The sequence below is a fragment of the Megalops cyprinoides genome, chromosome 7 (assembly GCF_013368585.1).
Source record: "Megalops cyprinoides isolate fMegCyp1 chromosome 7, fMegCyp1.pri, whole genome shotgun sequence".
Classification (NCBI taxonomy): domain Eukaryota; kingdom Metazoa; phylum Chordata; class Actinopteri; order Elopiformes; family Megalopidae; genus Megalops; species Megalops cyprinoides.
Genome location: NC_050589.1, coordinates 33650136 through 33664204, shown reverse-complemented (window position 1 = coordinate 33664204; position 14069 = coordinate 33650136). Strand labels below are relative to the sequence as shown.

Below are 14069 nucleotides of genomic sequence, written 5' to 3'. Positions count from 1 at the left end.
CAATAACAGGTAACTCAGTGGAAGCTCATTTGCTTTCTGAATGCTGTACTCATAGTTGGCTGCCCCTCCCATACAGGCAGGGGGTGGTTTTGCAATAGCATTACAGGGCTCCAGAATCAAAGTTTTCCCGTGACAGTTAGCTTGATTGCTACGATTTTCGTGTGCCGTGTCCAAACCAGAATTGAGTAACACAAGCAATTTCAGGGGAGGTTCATGGCTTGGTCCATGAGCTCTGATTGATTTATATCCCATCACCCTCCAGTGTGCTCACTATTTGAGTGGTTCCTGTATGGTCCCGATAAAATGCAGGCTGTCGATGTTTGTTAGATGTTTATTTCTGTGTGCCGAGGCGGGCTGAGAGGTTATCTGCTGTGTGCATTGTCAGCGTCTCATACCTGATTGCTTTGCCGATGGGCCTCTGAGGATATTACACAAAGCAATCCAAATATTGGCCATTACATCATTCTTTTGACAAGGCATTGATAAAAGGTAAAAGTTTAACTCTTCAGTAGCAGTAGGGCTGCTTCCTTACATCTTGTGTGTGTGTATATGTGTGTGTATGAGTTTCTATGTGTGTATGTGTTTGTGTATGTGTATATGTATGTGTATGCGTGTGTTTGTGTGGTTATAGGTGTATATATTTGTGTGTGTATATGTATGGGTATTAGATTGTGTGGTTTTGTGTGTATATATTTATGTATGTGTATGTGTTTATGGGGTTATGTGTGTATATATTGGTGAGTGTGAATATACATAGGTTTGTATGGTTATATGTGGGTATAGTTGTGTTTGTGTGTGTGTGTGTGTGTGTGTGTGTGTGTGTGTGTGTACATGTGTGCTTGTGTGTGAGCACATTTTACAAGCTTGTAGAGGCAAAGGAGACAGCAGCCCATGTGCTAAAACTGGGTTGACCTTAACCCGTATCCCTCACCCATACTGCCACCCACGACCTTTGACCTCTTCCCTCCCTCCTTCCTCATTTCTGCATGCTCTCCCTTAAAAGCCACTCAAGTCTCCGGCCAAGCCTCAGTCACTGACGCAACAGGTGATAGACGCCAGCTTCTTCACACCGCCTGCGCTCCTGCTGGCCCCGATCAACGTGGACAAAAAAGAGCCAGTATTGCAGAGAGGACGACTGTGGAACATAAGGGCTTGGGGTCTGTGGCAGGGGCTGCCTTTCCCAGGCCCCCCATTGCACAAAGCTGGATCTGGTGTCACATCTGTAAGGTTGCCAAGACTTGCGATTGGATGTTGGGGAGAAGGGGGGTGAATGCTGGCAGGTCCATTTGCCCTACTTATGTCATGTCTACCGTCACCACTGAAGGCTTGCCGTGTGATTCATTAGCAGATGTGTGTGTGCATCCTTCCCGCGTGGCTTGTCTCCAGGCGGCCCTGGTAGCAGTCGGAACCGACCCAAGCGAAGGCAGGCGTGTTTCGCTGGTGGAGGCCGCTGCTCTGCGGCTTTCTGTTTCCACAGCTTTACAGGCTTCCGTGGACATTCTCGCACGTCGGCCCAAGGTCTCGATATTCAGGGGGGTGGCGGTGGGGAGGGGGGGTTGGTTCGGTTCAGTAGGATCGGCTTTCACCTTTGGCTTTACAGCATCGCAGCAGAGGGGGGGCAGAACGTTCCAAAAGCTGAGAGCTGTCCGCTCTCCCGCCCCCGAGGATTTGCCCCGATGATGTAAGGCGCTCGGTTGGGTAGACTTAAGTGCATCGCTATGCTGCGAAGATGCGCCTCCCGGAATCTGTGATAAAAATAGGCGGGACGTCCCTCAAGACCTGAATCCATGGCACATTGTGCTCTTGGAGCAAATCCCTGGGGTTGAGGACACGGAAAAGACACATGGAGCAAAGATGTGTGCGAATAATCCTGAGTACAGTATGTCTTTGGCAGAGCAAACCGGCTCCCGGATGGTTCTCTCTCGGTGAAACATTGTGCAGATCATCAAATCCCAATCAGGTTGCTCAGCATTCTACCAGCAAGGAAGTGCCACCTCTGTGGAGGGCAAAGTGTAGCCCAAGGTCTTTATTGTTTAATTAAAAGGAGCAGGTATTCCGCTATCGTGGCAATTTAATTATCACTTCAGTAATGAACCTTGTCTTTATGTGCAGCCATTTGCTGGGGCGTCTTTCTTTTTTCGCCGCAGTCTCAAGGTAGTGCTTTCCTTAGGTCTTTGAGCAGCGCTGATCCAAATTCAGGAGTTTGGGGGAGCCCTTTTCCCTCTGTCCCTCTTTCCCCATGTCACCACCCCCATAATCCCCTCACACATCACTGCTTTGTGCTGCCATTGCTCTACGCCAAGTCACCTGGTCCCCCACTCACGCCCATCACAACACCACTCTCACTCTCCAGTGTTCTCTCACTCCTTAACCCACTCTTTCACTCAGGACTGACTGGTATTGGGTGGTGTTAGGTGGTGTTGGGTGGTGTTAGGTGGTGTTAGGTGGTGTTGGGTGGTGTTGGGTGATGTTGGGTGATGTTGGGTGGTGTTGGGTGGTGTTTGGTGGTGTTTGGTGGTGTTGGGTGGTGTTGGGTGGGGGGAGGGGGCTCCCTAGAGCTCACCTGGTCCACAGCGTGGCTTTAATGTCGCTGTCTGAATCTCATGTCAAACGAGCTGTACTTCCTGCTAAGCCTCTGGTGTCAGGGGCCCCGGAGCCCTCGCCGATTAACATCTGCTTGCCGGCATCAGAGGGGAACGAGATCTCCCACCCATATCAGTTTCCACAGTGACACATTTCCCCGGCTTGGCTTTCCGCAGCTAAACTGAGGCACGCTGCCGGAGTTCCTGATAGGAAGTCACATCAGATGCTTCTCCCAGCCTGGGAAAGGCTGATAAAGGTCGATCTCCGCTCGTAGCCCAGCATTTGTTTTAAAGGGAGCTCGCTCGCGAAAGTGAACGGGGAAAAAAACCCCATCAGCTGATTTTGCAGATCCCATTTAAACGCTGACCCACGCTAAGAGCGCACATTACATCCAGTTAGTTTTCCATTATAGATGCTGTCAATTTAATAGGATTTCATCAGAGACCCCCAGCGTTAAAAGTGCATGTAGCACATTTTTTTATCTGCTGCAGCAGACATTTTTTTGAATCCATGGAAGAATTCATACTACTTGATTAAACGTAGGGCAAGGGTTCAGTGGAACACATGGCACCAGGAATGCAACAAGCAGGCAGCCTTTGATGAGCTGATCTATAACTGCTTCATGTGTCCAACCAGACACTTTCACTGGATTTTATAGACATGAACCTATTTACCCTGTTGTATTGCAGAAACACTTTATAACAATATCCACAGCCACAGTCACAATCCCACAGTGATAGGTTCTGACTTGTTACCATATTTAGAAGTGCCCCTTTCTCTCATTTTTACTAATGGTGGTCAATGAGCTGGGGTTGTACTCCAAAGCTTGTAGGTTTGATGGCAAGATGGGCCAGTAGTGCTGCACAACTGAGCAAGGCACTGTACCTGAATTACTCAGTAGTAAATATCTGGCTGTATACATGGGTGATATTTCAAATTTCACTCAGGTCATCTGCTGATCAAGCACGTAATGTCATTTCGTGATGTTAGGTAGTCCTGTAGAGGCCAAGGCCATGGACATATGGCTTTGAGTTAATTCACTTAATCATTCTGGGGGTGTGTGCAGACCAAGTTGCTGGCTAACGTTATCACGCACATGGTGGCACACGTTGTGACATCACAAGCCCAAAGATCAGTCATACTGCACAAGGATCTGTCTTTACATAGCAGGAATGAGACAAAATATTTAGTTACTTGAATATTCCACCGCTCTGCATTAAACCATGTTAAAAGGTAAGATAATGCAGTTTTATTTTGTCTCACTACTATTTCTTAACTAGAGTCTAAGAACCCTGCATAAATTAAAAGATATTTCATTGATATGATTCATTTTCCTGCCTTAAAGGGTGAGTGAGTGCATAATATTTGCAGTGAGACATTATGTACACAAAGCAGGTGTTTCACACTATGGTAGAGGAAGAACATAGATTATCCCAATATTCCATCTTGGCTTCCATAGAATATTCAAATATCACATTAAATGAAAGGTGCTAACCTATTACATAGACATATTGTTATAATACTGCCATTGATCATTGATCACAAGCAATGCTATGTAAGGAAATAAATGCACCACTATATTGTGAATGGAGTAAAAAAAATACTCATTTGTATTCTTGGAAAATTCACTTTAAACATCCATTGGTTGCATAGAAGAGAGAGACCACTCAGTAACACAGCAGGTATGCATTCTAACAATTCATGATATTTTTCATATAGTAATGTGAAACAAGCTTTAAATCTAAGCCAATCAATGAACAGCCAAATGTTTCCAGGGTGACACCAATAAAAACATGAATGTTACCTGGCACTTGCTGTGTTGAATTTTGTTAAATGCTAAATTTTGCTAAATGTTTAATTAACCACTTTGGCTCTGCATGCTGAAGCAGCTGTATTAAAACTGGCGGGATTACCTGGGTGTTCCTCGTTAATTACTGAAACATTCTCATCTGTGATGGTGTAATTTATCAACAGCTGTTGTCCATGGCTTTAATTAACGGTGACAAGGCTGTTTTCCCGACCAGCAGGACCGAGTGGACCTAAATCATTTTCTCAGTGGGTTCCTGCCTTGGCCGGTGACCGAGCTCCATTTTACGCTGTTGACTGTTAGCCTTCCCTGATGTTAACCATGCTCTGTGTTCCTGCCCAGAAGGTTCTTTATGAATTGCTCTCATTGAAATCTGAAAATGACTCATGTCTACCAGAGGGTTTTCAGGATATATGTTTGCATTCAGCCGTAAGAAAAAGAATAGTCATCTTGCCCTGACACAGTTTTATTCACACTTGGATGCGCGCGCACACACACACACACACACACACACACACACACACAAACACACTCATGTCTATCACACTAGTGCTCAGCCAGATCTTTTCCAAACTTTATCATATATGCCACAAAAGGAAAAATTTGTCACACTGTTGACTGTTACATTTTTGAGATCTCCCTGCTGATACTCAGACGTGCCAGACACCCTGGACGGGGTCTGGGACATCCAGTACGAGCCTGTTACACGCGCCTCCTGTTTTGTTTTTCAAGGGCTCTGTGCCAGAAAGGTACATTGGCATTCCACATCTAATGGGCCCTGTAGGCAGAGCAGCGGGTTTCAAAAGCCACAGTGTGGCCAATTAAACAGATTCCAGCTGTTCCCACGACAACAGGGAAGCCATGGGCTCAGCCATGCGGCATTGTTTTGTTCCTGTGTGGAGGAGGGCGGCCGCGTCCACTGAGGCAGCGAGGCCGATGACTGTCACCCCGTCAAGTGTCAGGCGTCCCGCGGACAATGGCCTGACCAAATAAGGGATGGGCCATCAAGTGCTCAGTGTTTACACTGAGGAAAAAATGTTCGCCGCCTGACTTAACATCGTTTTTTGACTAACTTCTGTCTTACAGGTCAAATGTTTTTTTCATGGGTGAACATTCTATCCTCTCGCTGGACACCCTTTCCTGCTTTTTCAGGGTGTTTCAGGGTTGTTTACATATGTGGTGCTGATTTGTAGAACTGCTCAGGCCTATATTTGGGTGGATTGTAATGATAGGCGCCGGCGCTAGGGGTTCAGTGAGGAGGGGCGTAATTCTACTGCAGGAGCACTGAGAAAGCCACTTCCACTGCCTGGAGGGGAAGGCAGTAATAACAGTACAGTTTGAGCTAATTTTAGCCCCGTAATAACACTGACAGGGAGTGGTTATCATGGCAGCATTTGGGTTTTATTAAACCCAATCTACCGCTGGTTGACTCGAGCTCAGTAATATGTTCCATTCTCCCAAATGGGTCTTTTCCAGAGCAGTGTTATTGAGTGGTGGACAGGAAGGCCCTTCTGTCTCTGTGATGGGGCTTGGTTTTCTTACTTAAGGAGAAGAAGAAGAAGCTTTCTGTGTTTCTCCTTCTTCATTTTGCTGTTCTTTTTATTTTTCATTGTTGTCACCATCAGGATCATCGTGAAAGCATATGTAAGTGTGTGTATGCATGTGTGTACATGGGCGTCAGTTTGTTTTGAAAAGTTCTGGGGATGACGACAGGTTCGACATGTTCACACCTTTTTAAAGTGGTGGGGACGAAATGGGCCACGACAAAAATTGGTGGGGACATGTCCCCAGCATCCCCAGCGTAAATGACGCCTATGTGTGTGTATGTTATTACATGTATGTGTGTTACTGTGTGTCTTACTGTGTGTGTCTCTGTGTGTAACTTGGGTCTATGTGGGAGTGTGTGTAGTGATGGGGTGGATAACAAGTGGAGCTGTATGTGTGTGACTCTGCATGAGTATAAGTCTGTGACTGTGTGTGTGTCTGACTGTATGTGTGTTTTTGAGTGTTACTGTGTGTGACCGTGTACATGTGTCTGTGTGCTTGTGTGTTATTGTGTATGCATTTGTGTCTCTGTATCCTTGTGTGCTATTGTGTGTGTTTGACTGTATGTGTGTGCTTGTGGTTGACTGTGACTGTGTTATGTGTGTGTGTGTGTGTGTGTGATTTGTGTGTGTGTGTGCGTGTGTGTGTGTATGTGTGGTGGGAGAGCCTGGTGAGCAGGAGAGCTGTGTGTGTGTGCCTGCGGAAGCCCCATCCCATCCCTGGCCGGAGGGACACTTTGCAGCTCCTCCCTCCTGCAACCCGAAACCGCGCCTCCGACAAACGTCTACCACTCTATTTATACCCGGCTCCAGGCCCACTCACACTGCTGCAGTTCACACCGGCTCGCACAGGGTCACATGGGCTCCTGTGTGCTGATACCGCCCCCCGAATTCCTGTCCTCGGCACTCTTGCGGAGCCATAGGTGACAGCACTAAGGGAGAATGCGGGCACGGGCTGAAAGAGATTATCCCCCTAAATCCCACACGGGCAGCGCCAGGGCTGGCCAGCTGGGGGCCTACAGGCTGTTCCCTTCCTGTTAGCATCCCATGTAGCTCTCTAAACAATCAGTCAATCAATCAAGTCAGTCAATAAATCAATCGATAAGCTAATTAAGTTTTTATTTAGTAGTGTGATATTTACAATTAGACTGTTGCAGAACAGTCTCTGTAGTGGGCACAATGCATCCATGTGAATCATATTTAATATGTATTTTCCATTTTAAATAGTTTTACAGTATGTATAGGCACGTATTGTAAATGATTCTCATTGATTTCTCAAAAAAACATCTAGCCAGTGTGAGAACTTTTGGCTTGAAAAAAACTGCAGATTCATTAGCATGTGAACATGGTTAGTGCTACAACATATCTAACAGATAGAAGCGATGCTATTCAATAAATGAGCTAAATGATGAACTCGCCTACTTGTTAAACACAGTAATATGCTCAACCCGCGAAAGTCATTCTTTTCTACCACCTGGTGTGCGGGGCTCCTGTAGAGCACAGACTGTGCGCAGTTTTGTGATATTAAAAAAGAACACAGCCTCCATGCAGAGAGAATGCGGCGCTGCGTTTAAACAGAGGTCCGATGTGTGACGGCGGAGGGAAAGATTATAAGGAAGGGTGGTACGGGAAGTAGGCGTTTGCACTGTGAATCGGGTCCGGTGGGCGTACGTTCGTGGCTAGGGATCCAAACTGTGCCAGGGAAAAACACTGTCCACTCCCCTTATAGATGACTTCAGAGTTCACGCTTTGCAGGAGACCTCCACTATTTCCGGATGTGCAATTCACGGTTTCCAATGCTCGTGCCAGGCAGCAGTGCCTAGGCCACAGAGTGCTGCACGCATCGATCATAGCTGCTCTGTAGTTGTACTTGCTTGCATGGAAAAAATGTACTGTTTGTGTGGTTGACCCCTTACATAGCAGGGATATAGGTCTTGTGTAATGGCAGATTCACCGTGCGCTGCTATCGAATAGAAGAATGGTAACATTATTTCATTCATTCTTTATACAGTTCTTATGCCATGATGGTGCTGCTTTGTGTCCTTAAAAGGCACCACGGGTGGCATTAGGAAAAAATATGAGCCAGGCAAAGTGTTCTGTTGGATTTAGTAATTGGCCTTGTAAAACCTGTTGGGGTTCTTCCAGGTTCAAACTGTTCAAACTATTTTTTTTCCTTAACGCTGTTTTTAAATGGCCAATTTACTTTTTTGCCAGAAAAAGTTCAAGCTCTGCTCTTTAAATAACATATATGAGGTGGTAATGCTCATATATTCACAGAGCATTGAATAGTGAGAGTCTGGGGTGCCCTTTAACTCCGGCGGCGTTGTTGTCGGTAGACAGCGCCGAGACGAACCGCAGGAAGAAGCTGTCTGCGACCTCTTCGGCGCCCCTAATCCGGGCCCCGTGCTCGCTTTGATGAGAGCCGTGCCAGAGGGACTCGATGCAATCAGCGGAGGGGGGTGGGGGGGGGGGGGGCTTTCAGGGTGGTGGTGTTATCAGTTCTGGAGAGTATGGGGGGGGGTGCTCTGTGACGCGCAGGAGCCCAGAGAGGGTGGCGTTGCGTGGCGGCCCGCTGCATAGTATCTCGCTTCAGTCTGCATAGTAACCCGTAGTTACCTGCTTTTCTCTGCATAGTAACCTGTAGTTACCCTCTTATCTCTGCACAGTAACGTAACCCGTAGTTACCCGCTTTTCTCTGCATAGTAACCTGTAGTTACCCGCTTTTCTTTGCATAGTAACCCGTAGTTACCTGCTTTTCTTTGCATAGTAACCTGTAGTTACCCTCTTATCTCTGCACAGTAACCCGTAGTTACCCGCTTTTCTCTGCATAGTAACCCGTAGTTACCCGCTTTTCTCTGCATAGTAACCTGTAGTTACCCGCTTCTGTCTGCATAGTAACCTGTAGTTACCTGCTTTTCTCTGCATAGTAATCTGTAGTTTCCCGCTTCTGTCTGCATAACTTGTAGTTACCCGCTTCTCTCTGCATAGTAACCTGTAGTTTCCCCCTTCTCTCTGCATGGTAACCGGTAGTAACCCACATCCTACCGTCACAGGGGAGATATCCATCTCCTCTTAAATTATGATCCCCTGTTTCTATGTTTTCAGGTGATGTGAGGCAACAGTGTGGCATGATAGTCTAAAGAACTGGACGTTCATTTGGGAGGTTACAGGTTCACATCCCAGATGAGGCACTGCAGTTTTGAACTTGATAAACAAAGCACTTAGCGCTTCCGTACGGGCCCAGCTGTGGAGATGAGAGTGTGACAGAGTTACAAAGAATGTCAGCTAAGCTAAATATGCCGTGTCATGCAATACAGCGAAGCAGCATGTTTCTGTTCTCTCTCTCTCCAGTGAAGTATATCAAAGAGATGTCGGCCTATTTTCGGAACGCCTCCCCCGGGGCTCCCGTGCCTTGGGACTCCCCACCCGCATCCCCCCACAAACAGGGGGGCATGAACTCCCCAGCGGATTTAAAGGACGGCAGATCCATCCCTCTGAAAATGTGCCAGGTCACCAAGAAGTCGTGTGCACCTGACCTAGAGCACAGGTATGTCATTTGGACCAGGGGGGCGTCCGCATTATGGTGATGGCTTGAAGCAGAGAGCATAACTTAAGTAAGAATTCAGTCCTCTCTGCCATAGCGGATTTGCTGTATTTCATTTTCTAATCAAACACTGAAGCGCCCAGCACTGAAAAATTACGTCAATTAAGTCAATACCTTCAGTGGTTGGTTTACATTTTAGATGACAGAAGGTCAAATGAAAAAAACATTATGTTCTAAATGTATTGGCCTTGTTTCTTCATTATAGTGGTTGTTTCAGCGTTTGAATACCAGTTACTACATAAAGAAAACCTACTTTGGCAGGAGAATTGAATCAGTTGTATACAGTTATTCAATATTTGTTACTGATGTCCCAGATTCTGTGCTGCTTGTAAGAGAGATTTCCCCCTTGAGCCCACAAAAGGTAATCAGTTCTGTATAACCAACTGTTTGAAGCTAGCTGTGTCAAAGACAGAAATGAGCAGAGTAACTTCTGGAAATGAAACAACATTGATGTCATCGTTGAAGCAGAGTAAGCAAGCTTAAGGAAACAAGCACAGAAAATGTCAAACCAGAACACCATTTTTTACATTGTATCTTCAATCTGTGAACCCTTAAATGTTAATGATTTCTTACATCTTTTATTATTAGTAGTAGTAGTATTAATAGTTGAAGTAGTCATAAGTTCTTTACGTCTTTATCCATGAGACCTATCTCTTTCGTTTGGATGTGAGTCTGTTTTTTACAACTTGGAACCCAGCAGTGGGCTGAATAATGACGTATGACAATGCCCTTCCTCCTCCTCCTCCTCCTCCTCCTCCTCAGGTACTTTGAGGTGGTTTCCTCAGACAGAAGGTCGTCACTGTTCCTGCGGGCGAAAGACCTGGCCATGGCACAGTCATGGGTCAGCGCTATCCTGTCGGCCTCCAACGCGCTCCTGCCAAAATTGAAGGAGGAGCTGAAAGGCATGCAGGGAGGCAAAGAGGTGAAGCACATCGGCTGGCTCACTGAACAGGTGCGTTTAGGAGTGACAGCCCTCTGTAGCCAACCCTGCTGCTCTGAGCTGTGTACCAAAACTGGTCCTGCCACGAGTAGAATGATTTCCATATAGTATCGAATTAAGAGAAAGAACAAGCAAAATGTCAGACAGGCGGACCAGAATGTTACAGGTTCAAATCTTAGGTGAGGCAAAGGATGTTGTCCCCTTGAGCATAGCTCTTAACCTGAATTGTTCCAGTAAATATCCAGCTGTACAGTGCCTGCAAAAAATCAATGCTTTTTAAGTCACCTTGGATAAAGCCATCTTCTAAGATAATTTATAATCTCAGGCCTTCTGCTAATAATAAGTAATAGAACCCCCTTTGTAAGACTGAAAATGACCTGGCTGTTCTGAACCGCACTCCAAATTTAAACTCAGATGGGAAGAAGCTGGAATATTCTCAGCGTTTCTTTTTGATGAATAATGAACTCCATATGTGTGAGGAACAGAACACAAGCTACTACCAAACATGGAAGAAAACGACCGAGGTGAAATACGCTCCAGTAAAAGAGTTCTTTGTTTGTTTAATTTAATTTGGATTTATGTTTTTGCATGATACTGTTACATGTGCTTCATATCGGAAAGAATGTGCGCTGAAACCTTTAGCACATGTGCGATTCAAAAGCAGTGGAAGGGCTCTGAATGAGGAAAAGGGAAGCTGGAGCTCTGCTGTTTAATGTTGAGCAGATGGCTGCGGTTTTGTGTGGTGACTGTGTGTCGGTCCTCAGCCGTCCCAGGGCTCAGAGAGGCCGCTGCTGGCCCTGCTGACGGAGAGAGAGCTGGCGCTCTACCACACCCTTCCAGACAGCAGGGAGGCGCTGGGCAGCCCCCACCAGTGCCACCCCCTCATTACCACCAGGTACGCGACCGCAGAGTCTCTGACACACACGCGGAATGTGTCAGCCCTCACATGCCCTGACACAGCAAGCCTCCCCATGCCTGCTGAAATGCAGTGTGCATATGCCTGCACCAGGTTCACATGGCCAGTGATGGTTCTGATCTCTGTCTCCGTCTGTTCTTCCCAGACTGGTTCACTCGGGCCCGGGAAAGAGCTCCCCGGTCCTGGGCTCGGAGCTGTCCTTCGCCCTCCGCAGCGGGACCAGGCAGGGGGTGGAGACGCACGTGTTCCGGGTGGACTCGGCCAAAGAGCTGTCGGCCTGGACACGCATGCTGGTGGATGGCTGCCACGGGGCAGCTGAGCTCATACAGGAGGTCACCACAGGTACGGACACACCCCTTTCAACCAGATTATCGTTCACTATCATATAATTTCCAAAGGGTGTTTCAACGTCGACCACGTGTTAGAAAGAAAAAAACTAAATAAATAAAGAATGAGGTTATAGCTCCCTCTGCTGTCCTTCTATGTGCATTGCAGCATCCACACCCAACCCTACCAACGCGTTTCCTTCTCTGGGAGGCCCACTGCTGAGCGATCGGTCATTTTCACCCCAGACACCTTTGCTCAGCTGAATTACTGAGAACATTGGTTTCGCCCAGGGGTTGTGGTCAAATCATTTCCGGTTTTCAGCCGCGGGCGAATGTCCATTCTAATTCCGGACGGCGATGTCTCGCCCCGTCTCTCCGCCAGCGTGTAAATGGAGCGGGAAGGACTGCACCCTGGGCGTCCACATCGACGAGGGCTTCACTCTGTTCACGGAGGAGCCGGGTGGCCGGCGGAGCGTGCTGCTGAAGCAGCCCTTCGAGAAGCTGCGCATGTCCTCCGACGACGGCGTCCGGATGATGTACCTGGACTTCGGGGGCCCGGAACAGGAGATCGTGAGTGTTCTCTGAAGCATGCTCAGCCTGATGATTTAGACACTTTCCTTTGGAAAGGTGTCCTTTCATTCTTGTTATATTAACATGACTTGCCTTTGCTCTTGTCTATCCCATACCCAAAGCAACTGGATCTTCACTCCTGCCCCAAAACCATAGTCTTCATCATCCACTCCTTCCTGTCCGCCAAAGTCAAGAGGCTCGGCCTGTTGGCATGACGACAGCACTGAGGAGCCCCGGAGCCCAGCTAACAGCAGATTTGGATTTCAACAGGAAGAGGGAACTGGGGGGGGGGGGGGGGGGGGGGGGGGAGAGGAACTTCCTGTGTGACCGTTTGGGTCTCTCCTTAAAAACCAAACCAAACTGTCTGCTGTACCCTGCCCACAATCCTCCCCGTTTCTCTCATGTCACATGTCACCGTGTAGGACTTTCTCTGCCAGGGTGTCAGACCCAGTTCCTGGTGGGATGGGAGTGTATGCTGAATTGTTTTTTCCATTTTTTCTGATGGGGTATCTAGCTGTTTACATGTACACATTTTGCAAAATGCACTGCAGAAAATTATTTGAGAGGAGGGCACATGCGCAGTCTTCATTTGTACTGTCATAGTATCACAAAATGCCAAACTGAGTAAATTGCGCTAAATGAAAAACGCCAACAGCCTGGGAACTGAGTTTGACGCCCTTCGTGTTTACAGACCCACCCCCCCCCTACAGGTGCTGCTTACTGTTACTGACTGCCCCAGCTAACCAGTCCAGATTCAGGTTACTGAGCCGTAGTCCTAATCCCAACCATTTTTTTGAAAAAAGTTACAACTGATCTGTCCGTACAAGGTCTGTCCGCGCCTTGTTCAATCCAGTTGTACTGTACTGTTTCCGATTCGGAAATGGTATTTCCAACATGCTGAAACTGCTCACTGTTTTATTCATGAAGCCTAGATGTTAATCAGAATCAATTTGTTAGGCTGTGTGAAGGCATGCAAAATATTCTCAGCTTTATAAGTTTGCTGTTGTAGGCCTTAAATTCTCTTCCTATTGACTGGTTCATAACATAAAACCACAGATTCCAATTGGTCTGTGTTCAGCCCACATTCTTACCCAACAGGCTTAAATCTGTACTTATTTAATGAAAACTGTTTGAAGGCATGCCTTTTTAACCATGAAAAACTTGCCTTTAATATAAATGATACATTTATTAGTATCATCCCTATAATTAATTCTCTGTAATTAAATTAATAATATTTATTGTCAAAATATGTCAAACTACGACAATTTACACACATTGAAATGTCTCAAATCCCAATTTAAATATTGATTTAGCTGATGGTAATCTTTTACTTTCAACTTTTTATGATACACTAACACATACTTGACATACCATGCATTTTTTTATTAAAAACAATTTGTAGAATATGCTTCAAGGAGAGCATAGGAATAATCTGAGCAGTATTACTGAAGAAGCACCCTCAGGTGGGTGATGCTTTCTTCATTGTATATTATGCAGACATGGATGCATGGAAAAGCTGTAGTGTAAATAGTGTGCACCCTCTGGTGGTCACTTTGATGTACTACCAAAACAAGATCTCCATATACAGTAGTTTTCCTCCAAGAACAAATTGTACCCTATCATGAAGCAGACCACGATTTGTAGCTGAAGCCTGAAGTCTGCTTTGCACTATTATATTAAAAGCAGAGATTATGGGAGATGTAACAGCTTGGCGTTTGAAGATTGAGTTGTAAGAACACAAAGGTCTTTAGATCTAAAGCAACTGTGAGATTAAAAATG

General features: G+C 46.4%; 1 protein-coding gene across 1 annotated transcript in view; it reads left to right on the top strand.

The window, feature by feature from the left end:
* LOC118780648 (alpha-1-syntrophin-like) overlaps nt 1–12583 on the top strand; it is a 25052-nt gene extending 12469 nt beyond the window's left edge. The window contains exons 3-8 of the mRNA XM_036533264.1: nt 9286–9481; nt 10301–10490; nt 11243–11373; nt 11540–11736; nt 12103–12290; nt 12413–12583. Of these exons, the coding sequence (XP_036389157.1) occupies nt 9286–9481; nt 10301–10490; nt 11243–11373; nt 11540–11736; nt 12103–12290; nt 12413–12505 (995 nt within the window). The 3' untranslated portion in view covers nt 12506–12583. The remainder of the gene's footprint in view (nt 1–9285; nt 9482–10300; nt 10491–11242; nt 11374–11539; nt 11737–12102; nt 12291–12412) is intronic.
* The last annotated feature ends 1486 nt before the right edge of the window (nt 12584–14069 follow it).